This window comes from Choloepus didactylus, chromosome 12 (assembly GCF_015220235.1).
Source record: "Choloepus didactylus isolate mChoDid1 chromosome 12, mChoDid1.pri, whole genome shotgun sequence".
NCBI lineage: Eukaryota > Metazoa > Chordata > Mammalia > Pilosa > Megalonychidae > Choloepus > Choloepus didactylus.
Window position 1 is genome coordinate 1,126,970 of NC_051318.1, and position 24,441 is coordinate 1,151,410.

General features: G+C 54.9%; 1 protein-coding gene across 4 annotated transcripts in view; it reads left to right on the forward strand.

Moving 5' to 3' along the window:
- LHFPL6 (LHFPL tetraspan subfamily member 6) overlaps positions 1–24,164 on the forward strand; it is a 178,943-nt gene extending 154,779 nt beyond the window's left edge. For 3 of the 4 annotated variants that reach the window (XM_037799676.1, XM_037799675.1, XM_037799674.1), the window contains exons 3-4: positions 3,372–3,470; positions 23,044–24,164. In XM_037799676.1, the coding sequence (XP_037655604.1) occupies positions 3,372–3,470; positions 23,044–23,162 (218 nt within the window). In that variant the 3' untranslated portion in view covers positions 23,163–24,164. The remainder of the gene's footprint in view (positions 1–3,371; positions 3,471–23,043) is intronic. The other variant, XM_037799677.1, reaches the window with a different exon arrangement.
- Positions 24,165–24,441: the final 277 nt, after the last annotated feature.

A 24,441-nucleotide genomic window follows, 5' to 3' on the forward strand; every position in this document is an offset into this window, starting at 1 on the left:
ACTCCCTAGGACACGCTCAAATCCTAATTTCAATCAATAAACATTCCCAACTGTGCCCATTTTGAAGTTTTTCCCTTCTCTGAACCCCATTTCAACATGCAATGTAGTTTCCGAGTGTTGTCTCATTTAAGCCTTTCAAACTGTGCTTCCAACAAATGCTGATTTCCATAGCATAAACTAGGATTCAACACTGCTAAAACTAAATGATGGCAGATTTTTTAAAGGAAAGAGATGTTCTCACTTTTAAGTTTAATTGTCTCTACAACATAGTACTTCCCTATGGTACTGGTTGACTTCGTGCACACTCTAAGGGCAGCTAGTTAACTTTGAAGTGTCCTCTTCAGAAATCCACACTCCAGGAGTGGTTAATTCACATCGTAAATTCCCTAACGAGAGACCACGCAGTAGAGGCCAACAAGACAAATCCTTCAAATACCACTATCTATACTTGCTCCAGAGGTTCAATAATTAGCATAAGTGTATTTGAAATAATTTTTGAGTAAATGGATGATGCTCAGAAATATGTTTGCATATGAAGATTTACACTGGCCCGTGGCCCTTGCACAAACGGGGTATGTACCAGTCAGGGCTTGGGAAGTAAAAGAGAAGCCACACTCCATATTTCAGGTAGGAAGGGATGTAACCTTTTGGAAGTTCTGGGAAGGTGAAAGCCAGAGGGGCTGCTTTTAAGAACTCAGGAAATCAGAGAGTGCAGGGATGGGAAGAAACCACAGCTGGTGACCTGCACTGCCGGGCAGCGGTGAGGGAGCTCTTGGCCACCACCCTCTGCAGAAATGCGCACCCGCCACAGCTCCCCGAGGAGAACATGGCTTTTCCTCCCCTTTACCTTCTAAATCCCACAAAAGGGTTTCTCATGGTCAGAATAGCAATCAGAACTCGTGCTAGGAAAATTTACAGACTGTATTGTCCTGGCTTCTAGGCCCAGCTAGAGAAGGGGAACGTGAAAAAGCAGAGATGGTTCCGAATGTCTACAAGCAACGTCAGCAATGAGTTTAAGGATCCGGAGCCAGCACCCTCTTCAAGTGGTGTCTCGGGCTGAGAACAGCCTGGCCCGGTGGGACTTGCTGCGGTGCTCAACGTGTCCCGTGCCTACTGTGTCCCACAAGGTGGCACGAGCCACATGCAGCTACTGAGTCCTCGAAACGTGGCTTGTGCAGCGGTGGAATTGACTTCTTAGTTTACGTGAATTAAATTATAATTTCCCCTTAAGTAGCCACCGGGGCTCACGGCTGCTGCCTTGGGCAGTGCGGCTGAACCCCGCCAGTGCCTCCCGTCTCACGGCGGCTCCTGCCCGATGGGGCTCCAGGCCATGGACCCTGCCTCGGGGCGTTCGCTGCGTTTACCTTGCGTTGAGATTTTCATGCGAGGCACTTGTTGGGTGCCCACAGGATGGTGCGGAGGGGATTCCTCACTTCTACAGAACTGGCCTTTCTGTGCCAGCGGCCAATAAAGATTTGTCTGTTGGACCAGATCCGGTCGGAGACCTGCTTTCGCCATAGTGTGCGCTGGTAGCGAGGGGGTGGTGAGGCGTGATGTTTACCTGCAGAACCTAATAGCTGTGGCAGCCAATTAGCTGATCGGTTTGCAACATACATTTTTCTTCCTGAAATTTTTCTCAAACCTTTGGAGTCGGCCACAGAAGGAAGGAAGTTGTGATGCACGTGAGGAGGCTCACGTGGTCTCCAGCCGTGCTGGAAGGAACAGAACACACAGCACTTGCTCCCTGTAGATGAAGAGGAAGCTACTGATGCTCCCATTTTTCTCCCTCGGGAACACTTTCTATCCAACTACCTTTCTGCGTTTGTTGTCCTTAAAAAGTTACAACAAGATCTCAGAATGTGCCGTTCCCTCTTATTTCAGACCCGGGTGACAGAAAGGCTGCCACGTGGTGCCGTTCTCAGAACTCAGTGTACATGAAGTGTTGGCAGACACTGGTCGCCTCTCTACCTGGCGGTGGATAAACCGGCGTGGGGCTGCCTCAAAAGGCCGTCTGCTCTGTCCTGAGGGAAAAAGCCCAGGAAAACTGCCCCCTCGGGCGTCGCCCGGCCAGCGAGGCCCCTGCTGCTGCTTTCTGGGCTCCTCCCAGCCCCGACACGACTCCTCTTTGTACATCGCGGCATGGGTTGTCCTGAGTGCTGGCCGGGTCAGGGACTTTCGAGGCCTTCCCTGGGACGGGCATTGGGGTGTCATTTTCCTGGAGACCAGAAGGCAGCCTGAGGAGGGGTGGGGAGGTCAGAACCTGGCAGTGGGGTCTCTCTCAGCTCAAAGTTAGGGGAATGGGGAGCAGGCAGGAAGCTGCCCCTCAGCAGATGCTTCTGGGGGTGCAGAGGATTTCTGTAGGGTCACCACGACTCAATGTCAACCAGCCGGGGCAGGAGGGAAGGAGGACAAAGGGGCAGGAAGGGACCAGTTAAAAATACACTCTGGGAGCCTTCGGGACCCTGCCATCCCCCTACAATCCATCTTAGCGGATGCTCCCGTAGGGGCCCCCCATTCAGCAACGTACACCCCACATGTGCGCTGACAGGTGGTGCTCGAGCAGGGGTGCTGCTTGAGATCAGCCCACACGCTCACGCGGAGAGCTTGAATCTAGTTCAGCTTCCTGTGAAACCACAGTAGGATTTGATGAAAAACGAAGGACTCGCCTTTCAAAAGCTGTCAGCTCAGCAGGTGCTGCCATGAAAATTTGTACTAAAATAGAACCGTCACTTTTTTCAGTACAATCATCCAACCTTTTGGCTTTAGCCGTGAGGAGAAGGACGTAGATCACAATAGGTGTCTTTCTCCTCGGCTGTCCCTGAGACGTGAGCACTTTCTGTGATTCCGAGGCCCCCAGGGACTGTTAAGACATGTGCTTTGCACGGTTCAGCGATGTGCGGGAACGGTCTGTGGAAATCTTCATGTTCTCCGTGGCCCAGGAAAATTTGACGAGACTGAAACATTGTATTTTGATTTTTAAATTGGAAAAAAATCTAATGAACAAGAAGCCAACCCTATGAGCCACTTTTGCTTGCTCTTGAATTCCTTGTTCACAAGGCCACCTGGTGGAGTCCGTTGGTTCCACCAAGAGTGATTAAAAGGGCTTCCGGATTGTATTTCCTGCATAAGATGTGCAGGGCTCATGATGCTTCAGAAGGAACCAACCCGAGCTCTCTTTGTTTTGTTGTTGTTTTCCCTCCCTTTAAGCAAGCTTGAAATTGTTCTTTCAACCAAACCGACTTTAGATTTAGATTTGGGCCGGTGCTTTCCTAAAAGCAGACGCCAGGGTCATTTGTTATATTGCTAACTGCTGGTTTTCCTTGCTCTCTCCGCGACGCTGTCGGTGACGCCGTCTCGCCCTGTCCTTGCAGGCTTGCTCATCGGTGCTGGCTGCGCCCTCTACCCCCTGGGCTGGGACAGCGAGGAGGTCCGGCAGGCCTGCGGCTACGCTTCCGGCCAGTTTGACCTGGGTGAGTGCCCTTCCCCGCATCTCCCAGGAGCAGAAGTGGGGAGGGACTGGCGAGACGCACGGGTGCCGTCGGCAGACGCAGGGACACCCACGCCCTCATCCGTCCATCCGTTTAGTCACTGATCACCGACTGTCTGCCCAGCGCTGTGGATGCACAGCTTAGATACACACCCTGCTCTCACAAGTTTATGCTCATCGATTGGCTAATTCACAGTAAAACATCGATTACCCATTGCATGTGCTAAAAATGACTGTTGCTGAGGAGCTCAGTCTCTCTCGCAGCCAAGGCCGGGGCACAGGGTGAGGCAGGGGGGCCCGTACCGCCCAAGGGCAGCGGTCAGCTGTCTGAAAGGGGTGAGGGTTGAGCCGGGTCTTGAACAAAACGATGCTTGTGGGTCGTCGGGCATAGAGAGCAGACCTGGCAGGCGAGGAGACTTCGAGATGGCGAAGGCCAGGGGAGGGGAGCAAGGGGCCCAGCGGGGACACAGAGCCGAGTGGGCGCCTGGAGGCTCCACCGAGGCACCAGGGGAGGTCGGAGGTCACACGTGACCACCTGCTTCTCCGCACTACTGAGGCATTGCACTCACTGTTCACTTGTGGCGGGTGTATAGTCTGCTTTTCTTATTTCGCAGTCTATAAAAAATTGGCATAGTGCTCCAGGGCTTGCATCTTTATGATTTGTAATAGTTGAACGATATTTCACTCGGTCAATGTACCAGCATTTATGTAACCACTTCCTTTATATTTCTCCAGACTTGGGCATTGGTCTATTCCCAGTTTTGCTATTTTAAGACATCTTCTTGAATAGTTTAATGAATAGAAGTGTTTTCTCTACTAAGTTTTTTTCTTAGGGTATTTTCCTAGAATTGCTCAAATAATACAAACCCATAAAACACTTCACACCAAATGATAGTAACTGTATCCCACCTCCCAGTATGGATGGGCACATTGTTTCCAACAATTGGTGTATATTTTGGGTCACTAACTTAAACATCCATTTCATCTTAAATATTCATTCCAATAAGAAAAAATCTGAGTGAATTGTTCCAATGGCAGCATTACTCTACTCTGAGTCATTATTATTTTAATTTTTATGTTACAACTTCTCCTATGGATGAGCTCATGTGGCTGTAAATGCAGAGCAGGGAAGCGTGTGGGCACAGCGTTGGCCGCTGGCTGTTTACATGTTGATTTTTGAAATCAGAGCGTGTCCAGGGAGATGCGTGACCCCAGCTCCTGCCCTCTTCTTCCCTGGCATTCAAGGCCTGGCTGCTCAGAGGCCCCGGTTTGATCAGGCCCTTTCTGGTGGATCCGTGGTGGCTTGTGTGGCCACGCTGATTAGAGACAATAATGAAACTCAGATCCTGTTACCGAGCTTTCACCACCAGCCCAGCACTTTGAATCTCCTCAGCACCGTGGCTTAAAAGTTTGAACGTCAAGTTAAAACTTTAAAATAAAAAACCTTGCCTCTTTATTAGCGGTGATAATTTCTTATGTCGTTAAACTTACCAATGACATCTTCACAATTTAAAACACTATATTTTTCTTTTTAATTTCTTCTTTTTTGATTGAAATTTCTCTTAGATTGGATGTTGAGCCGACAATAAAAACTGCCCTCATCTACAGATAAATTGAGTTCCAGATCCCCTGAATAAATATTTTGGATTTATAGTGCCCCATTTCTTGGGCCCTGTTATTTTTGAGGACACTGTCCCTTCCAGAGAATAACTAAGGAGAAATCATGGCATAGAAATCCTAACCACCTGCCCATGTCTTTATCTTTGAGCAACTGTTACTATCCCTTTGAGCTCCGATGAAGCCAAACGCCCCTGAATTAGTGAAGTCAGAGATTATGGAAGTAGATTTGGAGCTTCCATCTGGGGTTGGTGGGTTCACTTGCATGCGATGGTGAGCGCTCCAAGCAGGACGGCCGAGCGCACATCTTCAGTGGCACCCTCGCCGCTAGCCACGGCCATGTCTCGCCACGGCCACATCCCACCACAGCCACATCCCACCACAGCCACATCGCACCACGGCCACGTCCAGCCACAGCCACGTCCAACCACAGCCACATCCCACCACAGCCACATCGCACCACATCTACATCGCACCACGGCCACGTCCAACCACGGCCACATCCCACCACAGCCACATCCCACCACATCCACATCCCACCACATCCACATCGCACCACGGCCACGTCCAACCACGGCCATGTCCAACCACAGCCACGTCCCACCACGTCCACGTCCCGCCACGGCCACATCCCACCACAGCCACATCCCACCACATCCACATCGCACCACGGCCACGTCCAACCACGGCCATGTCCAACCACAGCCACGTCCCACCACGTCCACGTCCCGCCACGGCCACATCCCACCACATCCACATCCCACCACATCCACATCGCACCACGGCCACGTCCAACCACGGCCATGTCCAACCACAGCCACGTCCCACCACGTCCACGTCCCGCCACAGCCACATCCCACCACATCCACATCGCACCACATCCACATCGCACCACAGCCACGTCCAACCACGGCCACATCCCACCACAGCCACATCCCACCACATCCACATTGCACCACAGCCATGTCCAACCACAGCCACGTCCCGCCACGTCCACGTCCCGCCACGTCCACGTCCTGCCACAGCCACATCCCACCACGTCCACGTCTAACCACAGCCACGTCCAACCACATCCGCATCCCACCACGGTCATGTCCCGCCATAGCCATGTCCTGCCACATTCCACCTCCCACAATGACCACATCCCACCATGGCTTCGCCCTGCCACAGCCACTGCAGAGGCCCCCAGCCTCTCTCTGCCCCTCTCCAGGGATGCAGGAGGTGGGCTCACTCCTCCTGAGGACTGGAAAATGATGTCACTGAGGCTCACGGCCTCCTTCCCACGGCACATGGGTCAGTTCTTGGCTCGCCTTCTTGGAACCTTGTTTCTCTCTTTTCCAGAGCACATCCGGAGAGAAATGAGTGCTTTTGTTCCTTCATGGAACATCAAGGAGTGTGTCCATTTGGGGGTTTGGCCAACAGATCCTCAGGGACAGTGGGAGGTGCTGGGGTGTGGTATTGGCCACGAAGGACAATATACTGTCCACAGCTCTCGGTGGGGGCAGTGCTGGGGCAGGAGGGTGGGCACGGGGGGTGAGCGAAGAGGGAGACGCGAAGGGCTGTGGGGACAGTGCGGTGGACGTGCCGACATCCCAGCCCCTGGTTAGCCTACACCAGGGGTCAGCGAACGCCTGCTGTGAGGACCAGCTAGTGATCCTTTCGGCTTCGTGGGCAGGAGCTCTCTGTTGTGAAGGCTCAGCTCCGCCGTGGCAGCCACGGACAGTACAGGTAGCATGTGGCTATAGCTGGTGACCCCAAACACAGCCACAGCAGCTCCGGCCTGAGAGATGGTTATATTTCCATGGTTCTTTGTTGGCCGTCAGGGAGGAGATGTGCTTGTGGGGAAGAGGCCTCCATGTGCAAAGGAGGGCTGCACGCTTCCTCCCCTCCTGCTGGCTGCCACCTGTGGCCAGTGCAGGGCCAGGGCCAGGGCCAGGCAGCCGAAGGGGGCAGAGAAGCTGCCTCGGGGTCGATCAGCTGGAGCCTCAGCGAGACGCAGGGGTTCGTGCCCTTGTTGGTTAGCCAGCCCCAGGCTGCTTCCTCTTACCTGGAGCTGAAAGCAGGTGATGGGCGCTGAGAAGTTACATCAGTTCACAGGACTGGGCGGCTGGGGGCCTCTGAGGAGGTGTTTCATTTTAGCTGCGCTCTCGAGGCGCTGTGAGATGGGGCTGGGTGACGAGAGGGTGGAGCCCACAGTGGGAGCAAGCCGTGTCCGTCACCCGCGGGTGGGTGAACACAGCGTGGCATCCAGACGGTGGGCGTCGCTCGGCCACGGGAGGAGGAAGTGCTGATGCAGGCGGCAGCGTGGATAACCTGGAAAACATCGCACCGAGCGAGACGAGCCAGCCCCTGAAGGACGATAGCCAGTGATTCCACTGATGTGGGACACCCAGAACAAGCAAATTCATGGGGACAGGGAGCCGATCAGAGGTTTTGGGGGGTTTGGGGGAGGGAGGAGTGGGGTCCAGTTTCTGTGTGGAGTGGTGGCAGCACAGTTACCACTCTGGGTTTATCCCTGGACGGGGCCCGAGTGGGAAAGGCCCTGCTGGGTATCTGTAAACGCACCCGGTAAAGGGAAGAGGGTGTGGGGCGCTCTGGGTGGCGCGGCAGGGTGGGCTGCGGGAGAGCGGGGGGCTTCTGTCCTGCCTCCCTGTTCCTACGGGCTCTTACGCCCAGGTGTCGCGGGGTAGCAGAGTCACACCGTATTGAGGGCGGGGGTAGGAAGGGGCTCCAGAGGAGGCAACATTGAAACTGAGGCCCGAGATAGAAACAGTGGTGGGGAGACGGGGTTCCGTGAACCAGGCACGTGTGGCTGTCCTAGGACCCACTTTTCAAAGCTCCTCCTTCCCTTAGAAAGGGGGTTGGGGGGAATTTATTTGGACATGCTTTAGAAACAATTTTATAAGGCTACTTATTGTTCAAGTATATTTTATATTTCATTGAATGCAGAGCCTTGAAGCTGTTCTGCAAAAATGCTTCCTTTAACACATCAAAGAATGCTTACCTTTGGGGCTACACTTATTTATGAAAAAGTAAGGAGCAAAGATTGCTATGTACATTTCTAAGATAGGGAAGCAAGAAAACACACAGGCTGCATAATGAAGTTCTAAGTTCCCAGACAGAGTTGCATGGCTTTTTCTTGAGAGCAATGCTCAGTCTTTGGCATCAAACCCAGGGACGCACTTGTTGAGAACGTGCATTTTTAGTCTCCATGCCCTAGAAATTATGATTCTGCTCATTTGTATTTTAAAGAGGAGCCCAGGTACAGGCCTCAGCAGACCATAACTTGGAAAGCAAATTGCCCAAAGTTATAGAAAATTAACTTTTGTGCTTTGCTAGAACTTTATTCAACAGATGTTCATTATGTTTCACATGAGTTAGGACGCTTTCTCCTCAGGTTACAAGAAAACTGACTGAAACTGGCATTAAAACGTCGGGATGCTCAGAGTCCCTTGTTCCAGGACGGCGGCGGGCAGGAGGGCTGCAGAGGGGCTGCCGCGGGGGCTCAGGGCCGCTGGCCGGGCCGGGTCAGGGGGGGGCTGCGTGGGCACCTGTGGGCCGTGCAGCTCGTCCCCCGGCAGGGAGGAGGGAGGAGGGAGGGGTGGGTGCCTCCCCCCAGGTGCTGAAGGTGCCTTTCCTCGGTGGGCTGGGCCGGCGTCCCCTGGGCCCAGTCCTGAAACACCCGCTGCTGCCAGGGGCTGCCACGAGCTGACGTCAGCCCCGGTTCCTGGACCATCCCGGGCGAGGTCATTGGGTCACCGTGTCTGCTCAGTCCGATGAGGACTCGGCCCTGGAGCAGGGTCCGTCCCGAGACGTCTTTGCTACACCCGCTGGAGGGGGCGGCTGGACGCTGGGGGTGGGCCGCAGAGCCCTGTCCCGGGCACCTGACTCCCAGGCTCCTCGCCTTGCCCTGGGGCGGGAAGGTTAAAGCCGAGGCCCATCTCTGCCCTGACTGGCCAGCTGGGGTCACACGGAGTTTCATGGAACAGATTTCACAGAGACACAGTGGGATTTGTAAGTGGAAGACGAGGCTGCGACAAGGAAAAAATAATCTCAGTGTGCCACTTGTTTGACTTCAGGGCCCTGAGCTCCTTCCATCAGCGTAGCCTGTGGTTGTGGCAAAGAGTCTGTAACGTTTATGCTAAGTGTCAAAAAATGATTATTTTAACAAAAAGATAATAACCCAATTTAAAAGTGGGTGAAAAACTCAAAAAGACAATTCTCCAAAGATATGCAGCCTGCAAATAAGCACGTAAAAAGATGCTCAACATCTTTAGCCATTAGGGAAATGGAAATCAAAACCACCATGAGATTCTGCTTCACACCCACAAGGATGGCTGTTATTTCCTAAAACTGGAAAATAACAAGTGTTGGAGAGGATGCAGGGAGAGAGGAACTCTAGACCATTGTTGGTGGGGATGTAAAATGTTGCAGCCACCGTGGAAAGTATGGAGGTCCCTCCAAAAGGAAAACATCGAATTCCATTAGACCCGGTAGTCCCACTCCTGGGCACGCACCAAAGAGATGAAAACAGGGTCTCAAGTAGGAATTTGTACACCAGTGTTCATCGCAGCCGAGGGCCCGTCAGGGCTGAAGGGATAAACAAAACATGGTGCACATGCACAGCGGATATTATTCGGCCAGAAGAAAGAATGAGGTTTTGAGACATGCAACGTGGAAGAACCTTAAAAAACATTATGCTCAGTGAAATAAGGAACATGGGGGAAAATTGTATATTGCTTAAAAGAGACGACTACAAATAGCCAATTCGCAACGATAGATAGCAGAGGAGAGGTTGTGGGGAGTAGGTAGAATGGGAGGAGGGGGTAAGGAGAGCGTTTGTAAGAATTTTTAAGAAAGATTATTTTGCTTTTTACCTTTTGAGAGAAACAAGCAGTAGGAGGGAAAGACTGACGCAGGGTGCATCGCGGGGGCTGGCACGTTGCAGATGCCCCCAAGCCCGGTGGTGTTTGCTGACTCTACTCACCTAAGTTCACAGGCCTCGCAGGGTGGGCACTTGCTGAGCAACCGTCCACCCGGCTCATTCCAACGGCATCAGGTATCTAAGGGCTTTATAATCAGGTTGTCCAATCGATTCAATTCATGCCTCGGAGATACTCTCATCCACCAGACTTTTCTAATTATATCCTTATGATCAAAAGCAGTGTTTCATTTAGTTTGTCTTGCTAATTTGCCAAGTAAGTTGAGTAATTACTGCTTTCATTTTGCTATTTAATCTGATTAAGAAGCCGTCATGTTTCTTGTTCTTGGAATTACGCTGTTAGCTTCTCGAGAACAGTGCCGTGAACAGCCCAGCCTCTCGGCGTTGGAAAAGTGAGGGTGTGTCTGTCTCTTCTGTTTTCTCTCCGCTGGAGGAATCTCTCCCACCCTGATCGCAGCGGCATCTGTTCAGAGGCCCTTGGGCCCCGTCTCCTTCTGTTCTTTGACTCCTGGCTCACGTTTTTTCCTCTCGAATCCAATCGTGCCTGAGAAACGATGACCTGCAAGCTCTGGGGAGGGAGGTCAGTTGGAAACAAAAATAGAGCACTTGTTTTTTTCATTTTGAACTTCTGAAGCTCGGTGTTCATGAGCCCGTCTCACGCTGAGTGACCCAGTTCTGCTGTCCACACGGAGGCCTCTGTGGCTGTGGACGGCGGGCACCTCCTGCGGCCGCCCCGGTGAGTAACGGAGATCACAGCATCTGTGACCCGGGCGTTGACAGGTTCCTGTGGCTGCTTTGTTTGGTTTGGTTTTTCAACTTTTTATATTGAAATAATTTCAAATTTACAGCACAGTTGCAAAAATAATACAAAACCAATGCCAAGAACTCCGGTATACCTCCTACCAAGAGACCCAGATTAACCGACTTTCAAAATTTTGCCACATTTGTTATATCATTCTCTGTCTCTATTGTCTGTGTAGTTATCTGTATCTTCATCTATCATCTGTTTTCTAAACATGTGAGAGTATGTTGCTACATCGTGCTTTTTTAACACTTACTATTTCCATGTATGTTTCCTAAGAACAAGGAGATTCACTTATGTAACCACATTAAGTCCAGTTATCAAGTTCAAGAAATTTAGCAGGGATACCAGGCGTACAGCCTGCATTCTGATTTGTCCATTGTCCCAACAGTGTCCTTCTGGGCACTGGACCCAGGGCAGGGCCAGGCATTGCGCCTGTTGCCATCGTCTCTTCACTGCCCCCTTTCCGTAATTGTGGAAACACACGCAGCATACACTCTCCCATGTCACTCCTCCTAGCATGGAGTCCAGTGGGATTCACACCCTCACCACCATCCGCTACCTGAAGTGCCCCGTCGCCCAAAGCAGGAGTGCGCACCCACTGTGTGTTACCTCCTGCAGGAGCGCACATCCATGGTGCGTTACCTCCCACAGGAGCGCGCACTTATGGTGCATTACCTCCTGCAGAAGCACGCACCCACTGTGAAATACCTCCCACAGGAACGTGCATCCACTGTGCGTTACCTCCCATAGGAATGCGCACCCACGGTGCATTACCTCCCGTGGGAATGTGCACCCATGGTGCAATACCTCCTGCAGGAGCTCACGCCCACTATGCATTACCTCCCATAGGAACGCACACCCATGGTGCATTACCTCCCGTGGGAACGTGCACCCACGGTGCAGTACCTCCCGCAGGAGCGCGCGCCCACTGTGCATTACCTCCCATAGGAACGCACACCCACGGTGCTTTACCTCCTGTGGGAACGTGCACCCACGGTGCAATACCTCCCGCAGGAGCACGCACCCACTGTGCATTACCTCCCGTAGGAACGCACACCCACGGTGCATTACTTCCTGCGGGAACGTGCACCCACGGTGCATTACCTCCCACCAGTGCTCGTCCCGGGCAACCTGCTCTGCCTTCTGTCTCTACAAATCTGCATATTTGAGTGACTTACTGTCAGCGGGATCAGACAATAGCTACACTTTTCCATATGACTGTATGTCACTCACCACGTCTTCAGGGTTCATCCGTGTTGCACGCACATCAGGGCTTTGTTACCTTTCATGGCTGCATGGTACTCCATCGTGCATGTGAACTGCGTTTTGTTTACCCGCCCACCTGCTGATGGGTGTGTGGGTTGCTTCCAGCTCCTGCTGTGTGAACGGAACCTCTGTGAGCCCCAGGGTGCAAGTCTCCGTCTGCGTCCTGCTTTTGATTCTTCTGTGCGATTCTGCGGCTTATGGAATCCCATACTTACCCTTTTGAGGAACTGCCAAATGGTTTTCCACAGCAGCTGCACATTGCACCTTCCCACCAACCATGTACGAGGGTTCTTATTAGCATCCTCATCAGCATTTATTTTCCTTTCCTTTCCTTTTTTTTTTAATGGTAGATGTGAGGTAGCCAGTGAGCAAAGAGCTTGGGCTCCTCCAGCGCATGAAAGAGAGAGTCAGCTCTGCGGTCACCCAGCCTTCTTAGAGGCCTCTTTTCATGATGGTTTTCTGCATTCATCCTGGAGAGTGGAAGGAATGAAATCATTTCAGAGGGATTAATTCAACATGCCGTTCCAGTGTGTAACTTGCTAACAAAATTAGAGCATGAACATTTCTACATTAAATTATAACTTTTAAAAGCCTCCATTCCTGCTTTAGAAAAAAGTACCCCATTCCATAAAATCATAGATCCACTGTTTCTGCTTTCCTGAACAAGTCTTTCCAGGTTTAAAGAACCCATGAGATGGGATTTATGTAACTTCATTGCCTCGCTCAGTATGTGGCCCAGTGTAGTTCAGTAGATTCAGTTGTTTCAGAGCAGGGCACTCCCAGTCTTGTATGAATGCCTTCTTAAAGCCAAATTTGACCAAATTCTGCAATTGCAGAAAAATGGCAGTTCTCTTAGAAACTTGTGGGAAATAAGATTTCTTGAGCTATGACCACCCAACTATTGGAAAGAATAAGCTAGTCTCTCTTTTAGAGTTTCTTCTTCCTTTTTTTTTTCAGTGTTATCCTTTCACAAACAATAGATATACCTGAATAGTATGTCTTTTTAGATACAAGTACTTAAGGATATTTAAGAAATTGAACTGATTGATTCTGGTTATTATTCTGTATTATGTGCTCTTGACTATTAGTGTGTTCCACTCAAATGTTAATCAAGGGTAGAAAAGCATTAATTTTAGATTTGACTGCTTTGGGAAGATATTGTTGATGTCTTGGCTCCTCTGTCAGGAATGAACTTTGTTCCGTTGACGGTGCCGGTGGTGTGGAGAGGAAAGAAAGGGCAGTTCAGGAGCCCCGGCTCTGTGGACGTCATCGCGAGTCAGTGTTATCAGTCGAGGACGTGGGTAGAAGGTCTTGATTACGGAGACCGTGCCCTCCCCTGCACCCCCAGAGATGCTGCGATGGTGTGGGGTGGCCCTGCCCAGCCTGGGCCTCGCTCCCGGGGTCGCTGTGGCAGACGCTGCGGCCTCTTCGGCTTGGACGGCAGGAGCCTGTTGTCTCCGGCTTGGGAGGCTGGAAGTCCAGACTCGGGGAGCTGGCAGGATGGCGCTTTCTCGGGGTCTGCAGCGCTCGGGGTGGCCGTGGGCGACCCCCAACTCGACCTCCGCCTCGTCCCTCGGCCGCTGTCCCATCTGTCCCTCCCAACCATGCCCACTTGTCCTCTGCTCACGAGGACGCCGGTCACACTGGATCAGGCCTGCCCTGGACCGTGTCGGCCTCACCATCGCTGAAGACGTCTTCAAAAGCTCCCCCGACCGTGGGCTCAGCCCAAAGCAGCCTCCCTTCTGCCCCGGCCCTCATGGGATTGGGTTGAGAACCTTCTGGATTCCTCCTGGAACACGCTCCTCTGTAAGCGATGCCCACTCAGAACGGTGACCCGAGACAGTCGTGCTGTGCTGCTGAGACAGTCTGGGGGAGCGTGGTCTCCATCCCACAGAAGCGTCTCCATCCCAGAACTCAGACCCCATCACCGCGTGCTCGCTCACCTGTCCGTGACTTTACTGTCGTCGTGTCCTCATCGGGTCTTCATTGCAGACTAGAAGGGGAAAGCAGCCACTGCCTCTCCTCGTAGCTTGGCAAAGGGCCATTTGCAGGTATTATTGATTAATAACCCACCAGAAGTGCTTTTCCTGGTAATCGGAGGCTGGCGTGGTTTCTAAACTGGCTTTTCAGCTGCTAGCCTGCTGACAGCGTGCCGAGTGCGCCCCCAGGGCCTGTGTTACAGAAGCATCTCCGATCAGCAGAGCACTTGTCCGAGAGACGGGCATCTGTTGGTGGAGTTTGGGTCTTACTAATTAGCATGAGGAAAGTTAAAATGAAAGGCATTCAAGATATGTGGATTGGCTGAAATGGCTGGAGCCGCTCCTCATCCCCACGGGAACAGGATTCAAAAGTCACCCAGAGTGGAATTCGAAATACTTGGCAATGCATATGTCACTCCAAAGAGAACAAACCCGGACGCTGCGGGGCTGGTTCCCAGGACCTGTGGCTGGGGCGCTCTGGGGTTCCCGGGAGAGGGAAGGGAACTTGGGGCGGTGGCTGTCTCCCAGCCAGTCCCGAGGGACATGTTTGAGCGTGTTAACGACCAGCCCCGAGGCACCCGCCGCCCCAAGGACGCGCGTCCACTGCTCCATTGCCCTGACGGCCTTCACGCAGCCTGGGGTGGAGGCTCTCGGCTGATCGGTGCTAAAGGGAACCGAATCCTGCCTCTGCCGTCTGGTGCACTCACCTGGTGGTTCTTTCAGGCAGGGGGTGGCCGGGCACTGAGATGGCGGCAAGCTGGAGCCCCCAGGTCCCTGGGGCAGCCGCAGGAGCTGCCCTGCTCTAACGGGTGTGGGTCTGGTGAGTGTCCGCGCGGCAGGATTGGCTCTGAGACGAGCTTCCAGTATGACTTGAAATGAGGCTGGGGAGAAGGAGCCGACCCTCACCATCCTCAATTCCAGCAGGTGCAGTCGTTTCCTGGAAAGATCTAAAGGCCGTGCCTGACCCACCTGGAGGTCTGTTCCCAAGAGCAGCCTGCCCACTAGGAGGGTCATGGGAAAGCCTCTTGCACTGAGGGCAGCTGACCTCGGGCCGGGGGTGCCCGCTGACCTTGGGCGGAGGTTCCTGCTGACCCGCAGTCTCCTCAATTGGACGCACACAGCGTATTTGAGGCCGCCTGGGGCGCTCAGAAGTGACACGGGTGCAGCAGGGAGGCAGACAAAAGGCTGCAGCACACAGGCTGCCCCCCCCATCGGTTTGGGGAGAACTGGCTGCAGCCAAGGTGGGGGAGGTGTGCGAGGCAGATGGTCCCTCCCTCCGCCTGGGGCAGGTCGGGTCAGAGGAGCAGGGTTTCAGGTGGCTCCGGCCACAGGACAGAGGCCCCCAGATAATCTTTATCGCCCCCCGAATAATCTTTTTCGCCCCTCGAATAAAGCCGTGGAGCTCGGCTTCCGTGTCCACTCCCAGGTGAGGCTAAACATTTCTGCATCTGAAGCCACATTGTTGCATTGTCATCTTCACAGTGACCCCATCTCTGGAGAACCTTCTAGAATGGATTCTGGGCTAAGGGTGAGGATTCGTAGCGGCTCTGCCAGCAGAGCCCGTCGGGTCTGCAGGACAAAGGGACGGAGTGTTTTCTGTGTGGAAAGGTGAGACGTGTGGGTTAGCACGCTCCCTCGGCCTCAGAAGCGGCGTCTGTCTGCTCGGCCGTCTGTGAGCTCCAGAACGGGGGGCTGCGGGCATCTGCTCCCTGACACTTAAGCTCTAACAAGCGATCGGAGGAGCCGGGCATCCCTGTGCTCTTCGCTTGGAGGCCACGTCCTGCCCTTGACCTCACGGCACTGCCAGCCTCGCTGGGGTTTTGGGCCCGTCCTTGATTCCTCGGAGACGGAGGACAGGCCCGGGCCAGTCGGCATGAGGAGGGGCGAGAAGGAGACCCAGGAGCTGTCATGGAGAGGACGGGAGAGAACATTCCAGAGCAGCCTCGGCCAGCACGGCCACCAGGAGTGTGTGCTCGGGCTGGTTCCTCTCATCAGACCCTCTGCCTGTCCCCTGGGGTCCACGTAACCCCGCTCCCCTCTGTCCCCTGGGACCCCACGTAACCCCGCTCCCCTCTGTCCCCTGGGGTCCACGTAACCCCGCTCCCCTCTGTCCCCTGGGGTCCACGTAACCCCGCTCCCCTCTGTCCCCTGGGGGTCCACGTAACCCCGCTCCCCTCTGTCCCCTGGGACCCCACGTAACCCCGCTCCCCTCTGTCCCCTGGGGTCCACGTAACCCCGCTCCCCTCTGTCCCCTGGGACCCCACGTAACCCCGCTCCCCTCTGTCCCCTGGGGTCCACGTAACCCCGCTCCCCTCTGTCCCCTGGGGTCCACGTAACCCCGCTCCCCTCTGTCCCCTGGGACCCCACGTAACCCCGCTCCCCTCTGTCCCCTGGGGTCCACGTAAGCCCGCTCCCCTCTGTCCCCTGGGGGTCCACGTAAGCCCGCTCCCCTCTGTCCCCTGGTGTCCACGTAAGCCCGCTCCCCTCTGTCCCCTGGGGTCCACGTAACCCCGCTCCCCTCTGTCCCCTGGGGGTCCACGTAACCCCGCTCCCCTCTGTCCCCCGACCCAGCCAGCGTGACCCCACGCCCTGTGTGAGCCCCTGGGACTGATCTGCGTCCCCCGTTCTGCTCCCACCATCCTGGCTGCTGCTGGGGGAGAGTCGGGCCCACAGGGAAGGGGGTTGATGGGAGGGGGCGTCTCAGGGGTCCAGCCCCATCTGGCTGAAATGGGCCCAGTGCTGGTGGCTGGAGGCCGCCCGGGGCTCACCGTGTGTTTGGGGAAAAGGTGTCACTGGCCCTCAGGGGAGTCCAGACCGGTTCACCCTCAGCCTGCGTGGGGGGCGGTGGAAAGGGTCGATCCGTCCAGCAGATGGGGGTCGGCGTTAGAAGCAGAGCGGCGGTTCCTGGGGAGGGGCCCGGCCCTCTGGGTGCTCTGGGGGGTGAAGAGGCGGCGATGGCCCTGCCTCCCGGGTGCTCCGTGCAGACAGACGCAGGCTTGGGGTCTCGGGGTTCCGCAGTCGCACGGCCCCTGTCCTCCCTGTACCCCTCTCTCGGGAGGTGAATACTGGGGTGGGGGGGACAGTCCTGTAACCTGCTGTGGACAGACCCCTGGAGCTTCCCCGGGGCACGGGACAGGACGTCCCTGCGGCCAAGGTGAGAGGCACCCGCAGCAGCACCTGCAGAGACGCAGGTGAAGGAGCGTCTCCAAGGCCGCTCCGTACAGCCCTCCCCACTCCTCAGCCCTTGCGCACACCCCCCCCAGCCGGGGTGTCCCGGCCCCCCACAGTCTCAGGAGGCCGTGGCTTCACCTCCTGGTTCCACCAAGTCCGAAATAGAGCTTTTGTTTCAGGTCCAGGTTCAGCACCCGCCTCTCTTCCCGGGGGGGCACCGAGCTCAGTCACGTCACAGAAGAACACAGACTCAGCCCTGCTGGCGTTTCTTCTTCTCTGTCTCGGTGCAAACAAGATGGTCCGACTGAGCAGGAAGGAGGAGTTTACTCAAAGGACAAAGTCATCAGAGCTTTGAGGGCTCAACGGTTTTTCTCTTTCCTCTTTTCTGCCCCCTGCTTGCCTTCATTAATCACAGAACAAGATAAAACCTAGGGCACCTGCCCCCTCCCTACACACTTTGTGCTCGTATCCTAACGTGTCGGAGCTGTTTCATACCCGGGAGAGGATAAATACTGGGCCCTGGTGACCCAGCTCCTCGGCCTCTGTGTCCTGATGTGGGCGCGTGGCTTGCTCGTGTGGAGGGCGGTGAGCCGGGAACCCTGGGCTCGAGTTCCAGCCACCGAGGACGGGAGGCACTGCCAGCCAGGGGCTCACGGGAGGGCGGGCCGCAGGGGCCCTGTGTGGGATGGAAGACGGCACCAAGGGGTGAGCTGAGTCCCCAGGACAGATCTGAAGTCCTAACCCCCAGGACCTCGGAACGTGACCCTTTTTGGAAACAGGGCCGTTGCAGATCGAATTCATTAACTCAAAATGAGGCCGGACCGGTGCCTTACAGAAAAGGGGAATGTGGACCCACAGACAGACTGCGGAGGTGGTGAAGATGCAGTGAACGTCTGTAAACCGAGGCACGCCAAGGATGGCAGGCAACCCCCAGGAGCTGGGAGGGTCCTTCCCTGCAGACATAACCGTCAGCCAGTGGTGCGTGTCTGTGGCTAATTGCATCTACAACCAAGTGAGGACACGGCCTTCAGCACTGAGAGACGCTTCACCCAATGAGTTGAAGACTTCAGAAAAAGCGATGACTTCAGCAGCCAGAAGAGAGACTTCCTGTCTGTACATTAGCCAGCCAGCTTCTCCCGGGGAGGTCGTCAAAACCTTCACCGGAGCTGCCAGCTCACAGCCTGCCCTATGGAATTCAGACTCATGCATCCCCCCCAGTTGTGTGACACACTTACAAAATCTCGTAATATTTACAGACATCTCCCATTGGTTCTGTTTCCCTGGAGGACCCTGACTAATACAACTTTGGTTGCATTGGCTCAGGAATCAGAGGTGCCACGTCTGCAAGATGCTGCCTGCTAGTAGCCAGTGACACGCAAGGCAGACGGGGTGTGGAATCTTCTAGAAAGAATACCACAAGGGCTCAGAAGAAATGTGTCATTTCCTCCTGGCAGATAAGTTCTGTTAAAGACAGGTGGGGAAAATGCAGTTGATGTTGATCCTCCTAATGAGTTATCTGAACCCAGGAAAATGTTCCGGAATCAACATGATCCCAGTTCAAGTTCCAGCTTTGTTAATCTGAAGTACCAGGCACATTACTCATCTTTCATTCGCCTTGAGGTCTTCATTTCAAAACGGGAATAGTGTTAGGAAACAACACTGGGAAAGGGTAAACAGACTTGCTTCTCTAATTTCCAAATGCTTGTTCTTGTCATTCAGCGCCTGACTGACAGCTGTTATATAGTCAGTAACTCTGGATTTCCGTCCTCGGCTCAGGCCTCGTGCCTGGTGTCCGTCATGCCGTGGGCGTGTGCCGATCGCCTGCTGCTCCAGGCATGGCCGGGGTGCCTGGACTGCTTGTGTGAAGCAGGGACACGGGACGCATCAAAAATTGGACACATTAATGGAAAGTCAGAGGTTAAGCTGCAGTGTCCTAAAAAGATGGAAATTCGTTGTTCTTTGTGGCAGGGCCGAGTTCCTTGGCCCTCTTCTCCTGTCTTTGTTCCTTCCAAATGCTGGACTGAAGGCGGGTTTCAGCCACCTGGAGGGTCCGCGGCCGTCCTCCGCCCTGCTCGCCCCTCCAGCTCCCTGGACGGCGCCTGGGCTCCTTTTCTGTCACGGCAGGTGGTCTGGCTCCAGCGCAGCTGGCTGTCCGGGCCTTGGACCCCTGTTTCACCTGGAGAGAGAGTGTCCCCATTGCTGAAAGCGGAGACCTGCCAGCCCGTGAGCTTGGAATCCCGTCTGATGGAGCATAACGGAGAGCAAAGGGAAAGTTTAAATAGATTTGCTTCTCTCATTTCCTGAAAGTATCACAAACAAAATGTGCCCTCTGGTAAAACGCTGTTTGCTTATGACAAACACTTTTTGCCACAGCAAGGGAAGGGATGGGCAGGGAAGGGTGGCCTCGTGCTTCCTGGTTCCATCTGGTTCCATCACGACTCGTGGAACACCAGCTACTGCATTTAAAACCTGCAGACGCAAGCGTCTGCTCTTTCCTAATGGCCTAAAGTGCCCGGCGCGGTGCTGGCGTCTTATGTTGAGCACGTGGGTGTTGATGATGGAATCACTCAGACAACCGTCTGCTTTTCCTCTTCCTTTGGAGAAGTTCAACGTACATGTCAAGTTTGCAGTTGGACAATCAAAAGTCTCGTAGGATTCGAGAAGTTCTGTTATTGCATTTACAATTTCATGGAAAAAAAATCCCTCTTACATCTGGTTTCCTTCATTCAACTGGGTTCTGCAGAGCAGATGTGGATATTCCACAGTGACACGAGCGGGACTCGAGAACCGTCTGCTGAGCACACGCGTCACGAGACCACGGCCCTCGTCACCTGCCGGTCTCCAGCTCCAGTACCACTGCAGAGCATGCGGTGCTCAAAAGAATACTCATGCTTCTATCCAACAACACAAATGGAGATTCTAAGGAGGACGTGTCCTGGCTGCACGCTCCCCATCTCATGTCTGGCTTGACGCCAAGGTGGCATCGGTCTCCTATGTGAGCAACTTGAACAAGACAGATCAAGGCCCAGCTCGTCTCCCCGTCAGTCCCCCAGTCCAGCCTCCTGCATCCACGCGGGCTGGTCGTCTGCAGTCTTGGAGGGGTACAGTTGGGACGAAGTACACGAATTACAGCTGCTGTTCCAGTGGGGCACCCAGGCTTAGCAGCACCCCCACCATGCACACATGAGGCATTTGTAAACTGAGGCAGGTGCGGTGGCGGCAGCGCAGTGAGGTGAGGAGTCGAGTGATGCTGCGGGCACCGCAGGCTGGGAGGTGTCTACAGGTGGCCTTTGAGAGTGGGCAGCCCTGAGCTGGCTGGGAGTGGACCCTCCTGGGTGGCCGGAAGGAGCGAGCCGGAAGCTCCCCAGCTAGGAGCAAGCCTGACGCGCTCCAGGCACTGCGGAAGGCAGCCCCTGGGCTGGCGGGGAGAGGCGGGGGGCCCAGCTCGTCCAAGCTTCCCCGTGGGAAGGAAATCGTATTTCTGAGAATTCATTAGAGGGTGTTAAGTAAGGGAGTGGCTTGATCTGGTTTATTTTTAAATTGATAGCTGCCTGCTCTGCTGCTGGTGATGCTGTACGTGAAACTGGGGAGGCGGGAGAGCAGCGACAGCTGGCATGACTGCCGGGAGGCGCCGGGTCACTGGAGAAGTCGGGGTGCCTGGGACGGCTCTGGGGGAGGCAGTGGACCTGCCACTCATTGAGGCAGATCTTGGACAAGTTATCAAACGTTTCTTGGCTCCGGTTTTCCCACCTGAGAATTATCTGCATTAATATTCACTCCATGTAAAGCTCTTATAACGTGGGAAAGGGATATGGTTTCCAATCCCCACTTCCTTTATTCAGTGGCGGTGAAGCCCGCGTGTCCCAGTGTGTGTGCTGTGCCTGGGGAGGTGCGACAGGAACTGAAGGAAAGGATGGAAATGGGTGCTGCCGGAGCGTTCTGTGATAAGGGGTCAGGACCGCCGCAGAAGTGACAGTGTCCGAGGAGAGATGCCGGGGCCTCCTGTGCCATGCGCCGAGAGAGACTAGAGGCCGTGGAGAGCAGGAGCTCAGCATGGAGCGAGTTGCTACCACGGCGCATCATCGGACCCAGATCCAGGGCACAGCAGAAACTTGCAGCCGGGGACCCCTTCGCTGCAAAGAATCAGGAGTCCAGCAAGGACCCGTCTGCCTGTCACTCTCAGCACCAGAGTCCAAGGAGCGGGGACGGAGGCCCACTGCGGCCGGGCTCCCAGCACTGAGGACTGCTCTGCATCGGGGCCATGGACGGCAGTGCCACACGCCCCACCAGGGAGCAGAGACCACTGCGTACTGCGAGTGTGGCTTATCCACCGAGGACCCTGCTCCGACAAGCGCCTGGGGCTGCGTGTGCCCCACTGCCAGGTTTAAATCGGGCCGGGCCTTTTCAACAGACCTCACGTCTCCCCCAGGTTGTGGAGCAGCAGGCAGTGGAGAAGGAGGTGGGAGAGCAGAGAACGGCCCTGGTGTGTGTTCAGGACTTCCCCAGAGAAAGACGTGGGGACAGGTGGTGGCAGGTGGGGGCAGGTGAGGGCAGGTGAGGGCAGGTGAGGGCAGGTGGGGGCAGGCGAGGACAGGCGGGGGCAGGCGGGGACAGGTGAGGACAGGTGGGGGCAGGTGAGGGCAGGTGGGGACAGGTGAGGGCAGGTGGGGACAGGTGAGGGCAGGTGAGGGCAGGTGGGGGCAGGTGAGGACAGGTGGGGGCAGGTGGGGACAGGTGAGGGCAGGTGGGGACAGGTGAGGGCAGGTGAGGGCAGGTGAGGACAGGTGGGGACAGGTGAGGGCAGGTGGGGACAGGTGGTGGCAGGTGGGGACAGGTGAGGGCAGGTGAGGGCAGGTGAGGACAGGTGGGGGCAGGTGGGGACAGGTGAGGACAGGTGGGGGCAGGTGGGGACAGGTGGTGGCAGGTGGGGACAGGTGAGGGCAGGTGAGGGCAGGTGAGGACAGGTGGGGGCAGGTGGGGGCAGGTGAGGACAGGTGGGGGCAGGTGGGGACAGGTGGTGGCAGGTGGGGGCAGGTGGGGGCAGGTGAGGGCTGGGCAAAGGCCACTTAACAGGCGTCTGTGATTTCCTAGCAGTTAACAGACACAGAAACCCACCTGTCTACCCAGATGGGATATTTTGGGTCAATGACTTTCGGCTCTTTAGCCTGGAACCCGGCTTCGATTCCCGGCTCAACTCTTGCTAATTACGAGTGTGTTCTTGGGCAAACAGCCAACTTCTCACAACCCCGGCTCCCTTGCCCGCCGTGCTGAGCTGGTGTCCAGTCCCAGGGCGGTTAGAAGAATCGATGAGGACGTATATGCGACAGAAACCCGTTAACTGTAGCTTCGGCGTGGGGGTGGCTGCTGTAACAGCGCTAGTGCGCTCTGACCTCATCGTGTGTCCTCACACGTAGGAGGTTTTAGCTTAAAGGTGAGTGCTGGCACGGGAGAGCCTCGGGTCAGATGATGGGGTGCCACGGACCCCCCGTGCCGAGCAGGTGCGTTGGCAGCCTCCCTCCCGTGGGTGTCTGCCTGAGGGTGGCCCCTGTGCAGAAGGACGAGCTTTATTTTACATTTTTTCCTAAAGATCCTGTCGTGCATGTGCAATTGGAGGTTTCAGTTGGAGTTGGCCCTTTATCTCTGCTGCAGTGAGGGGTGTGGGCGCCGGCGAGGGGAAGCGCCCCGCGGGAACCGGCATGCGGCCCCCCAGCCCCCAGCCCCCTGCCCTAGCCCGGGAGCCCGGCCCGGCCCTGACCGCTCTCCTCTCTCCCCGCAGGCACCTGCGAGGTCGGCTGGGCCTACGTGTGCGCGGGCGCGGGGGCGGCGGTGGCCACGCTGCTGTGCCCCTGGCTGGCCTGCTTCTCGGGCAGGAGGCCCAAGCAGAACCCCTACTGAGGCCGCGGAGGGCGCCGGCTCCATGCCCGTGCCGTCAGGGACGCCTCCTCCGGGGAAGGAGCCCGGGACGCTGAGGACGGAGCGGCGAGTGCGAGGCGGCGGAGAAGAACGCACCGAGGGCTGAAGTGACGCGGGCGTGGCTGCTGCTCCTCCACGGGGTGCTGCTAACCTGCCGCGCCCACACACGCACACACGTCTGCATATGCAAGCACCGGTTGTCTTTAAAGGCGAGGACTTGGAGACACGAAAGGGCTGGTAGAGCAGGATTTCGTTGGGTCACATGGTAACCCAAGAAGGTCCCTGCCGTGAGGCCCCCAGAGTACACGAGCAATGCAGGAACACACTTCCATGCATGCAGACACACAGACACACGTCACAGCTTCCATATGTGCACACACATCACAGCTTCCACATGTGTGCCCACACATGCAGGCACATGTCACGTTTTCCACACGTGCACATGCACACGTTACAGCTTCCACACATGTGCACACACAGACACGTTGCACACCAGACTGGAGGTTTAGCAGCACATCACTCCTCCGTTTTACTTTTATTATGCATTTAAAATACAGTATTATCCCTTCATAAAGTATACATTGAACCAAATGGATGGACCAGTAAGCCACCCTGTCAGTATTTTGTGTATCCTCATAAACTGTACTCCTCGACCCACTTTCTGTGCTATGCCGGCCTCTGTAGTTAAGCCTCTGCACCTCAGTGTACACAAACACTCACAGTTTCTCTGTCTGAGGAGCTCCTCCTCCCGTGGCTCATGAAGTGAAGGCGGCTTTCTGTCCACGGGAGGGGAGGGATCAGCTGCAGGTGTGAGGGCGATGAGAGGCGTTTTCCAGTCATTAGCACTTGTTTTCTTTTGCCCATTATTGTACTGTGCTGTACCACATTTATTTCATTATTCATTTTCTAAAAAGTTTAATAGTGCTATTTGGTTTGTATTTGAAAAGCTCTGTGAATAAATTCTCTCTTTGATCAATAGTAAAATGAGTCATAGAATGGTCCTTCAGTTCCTGGGTTTGCTTCTTATTTTCATTTTTAAATATTTTTGCTTTTAAGAGCCATTTTGGGTATACACAGCAATTGCACAGAAAATACAAAGGATGCTGATAATCTCTTCTCCCCCTTCCCAATAGTTTTTCTTAATACCATCTTGCCTTAGTGTGGTATGTTTGTTATAATTGATAAACCAATACTGATACATTATTAGGGTTTGCTTCTTTAATTTCCTAAATACACCCTTTCAACTATACCAGTCCTGTAA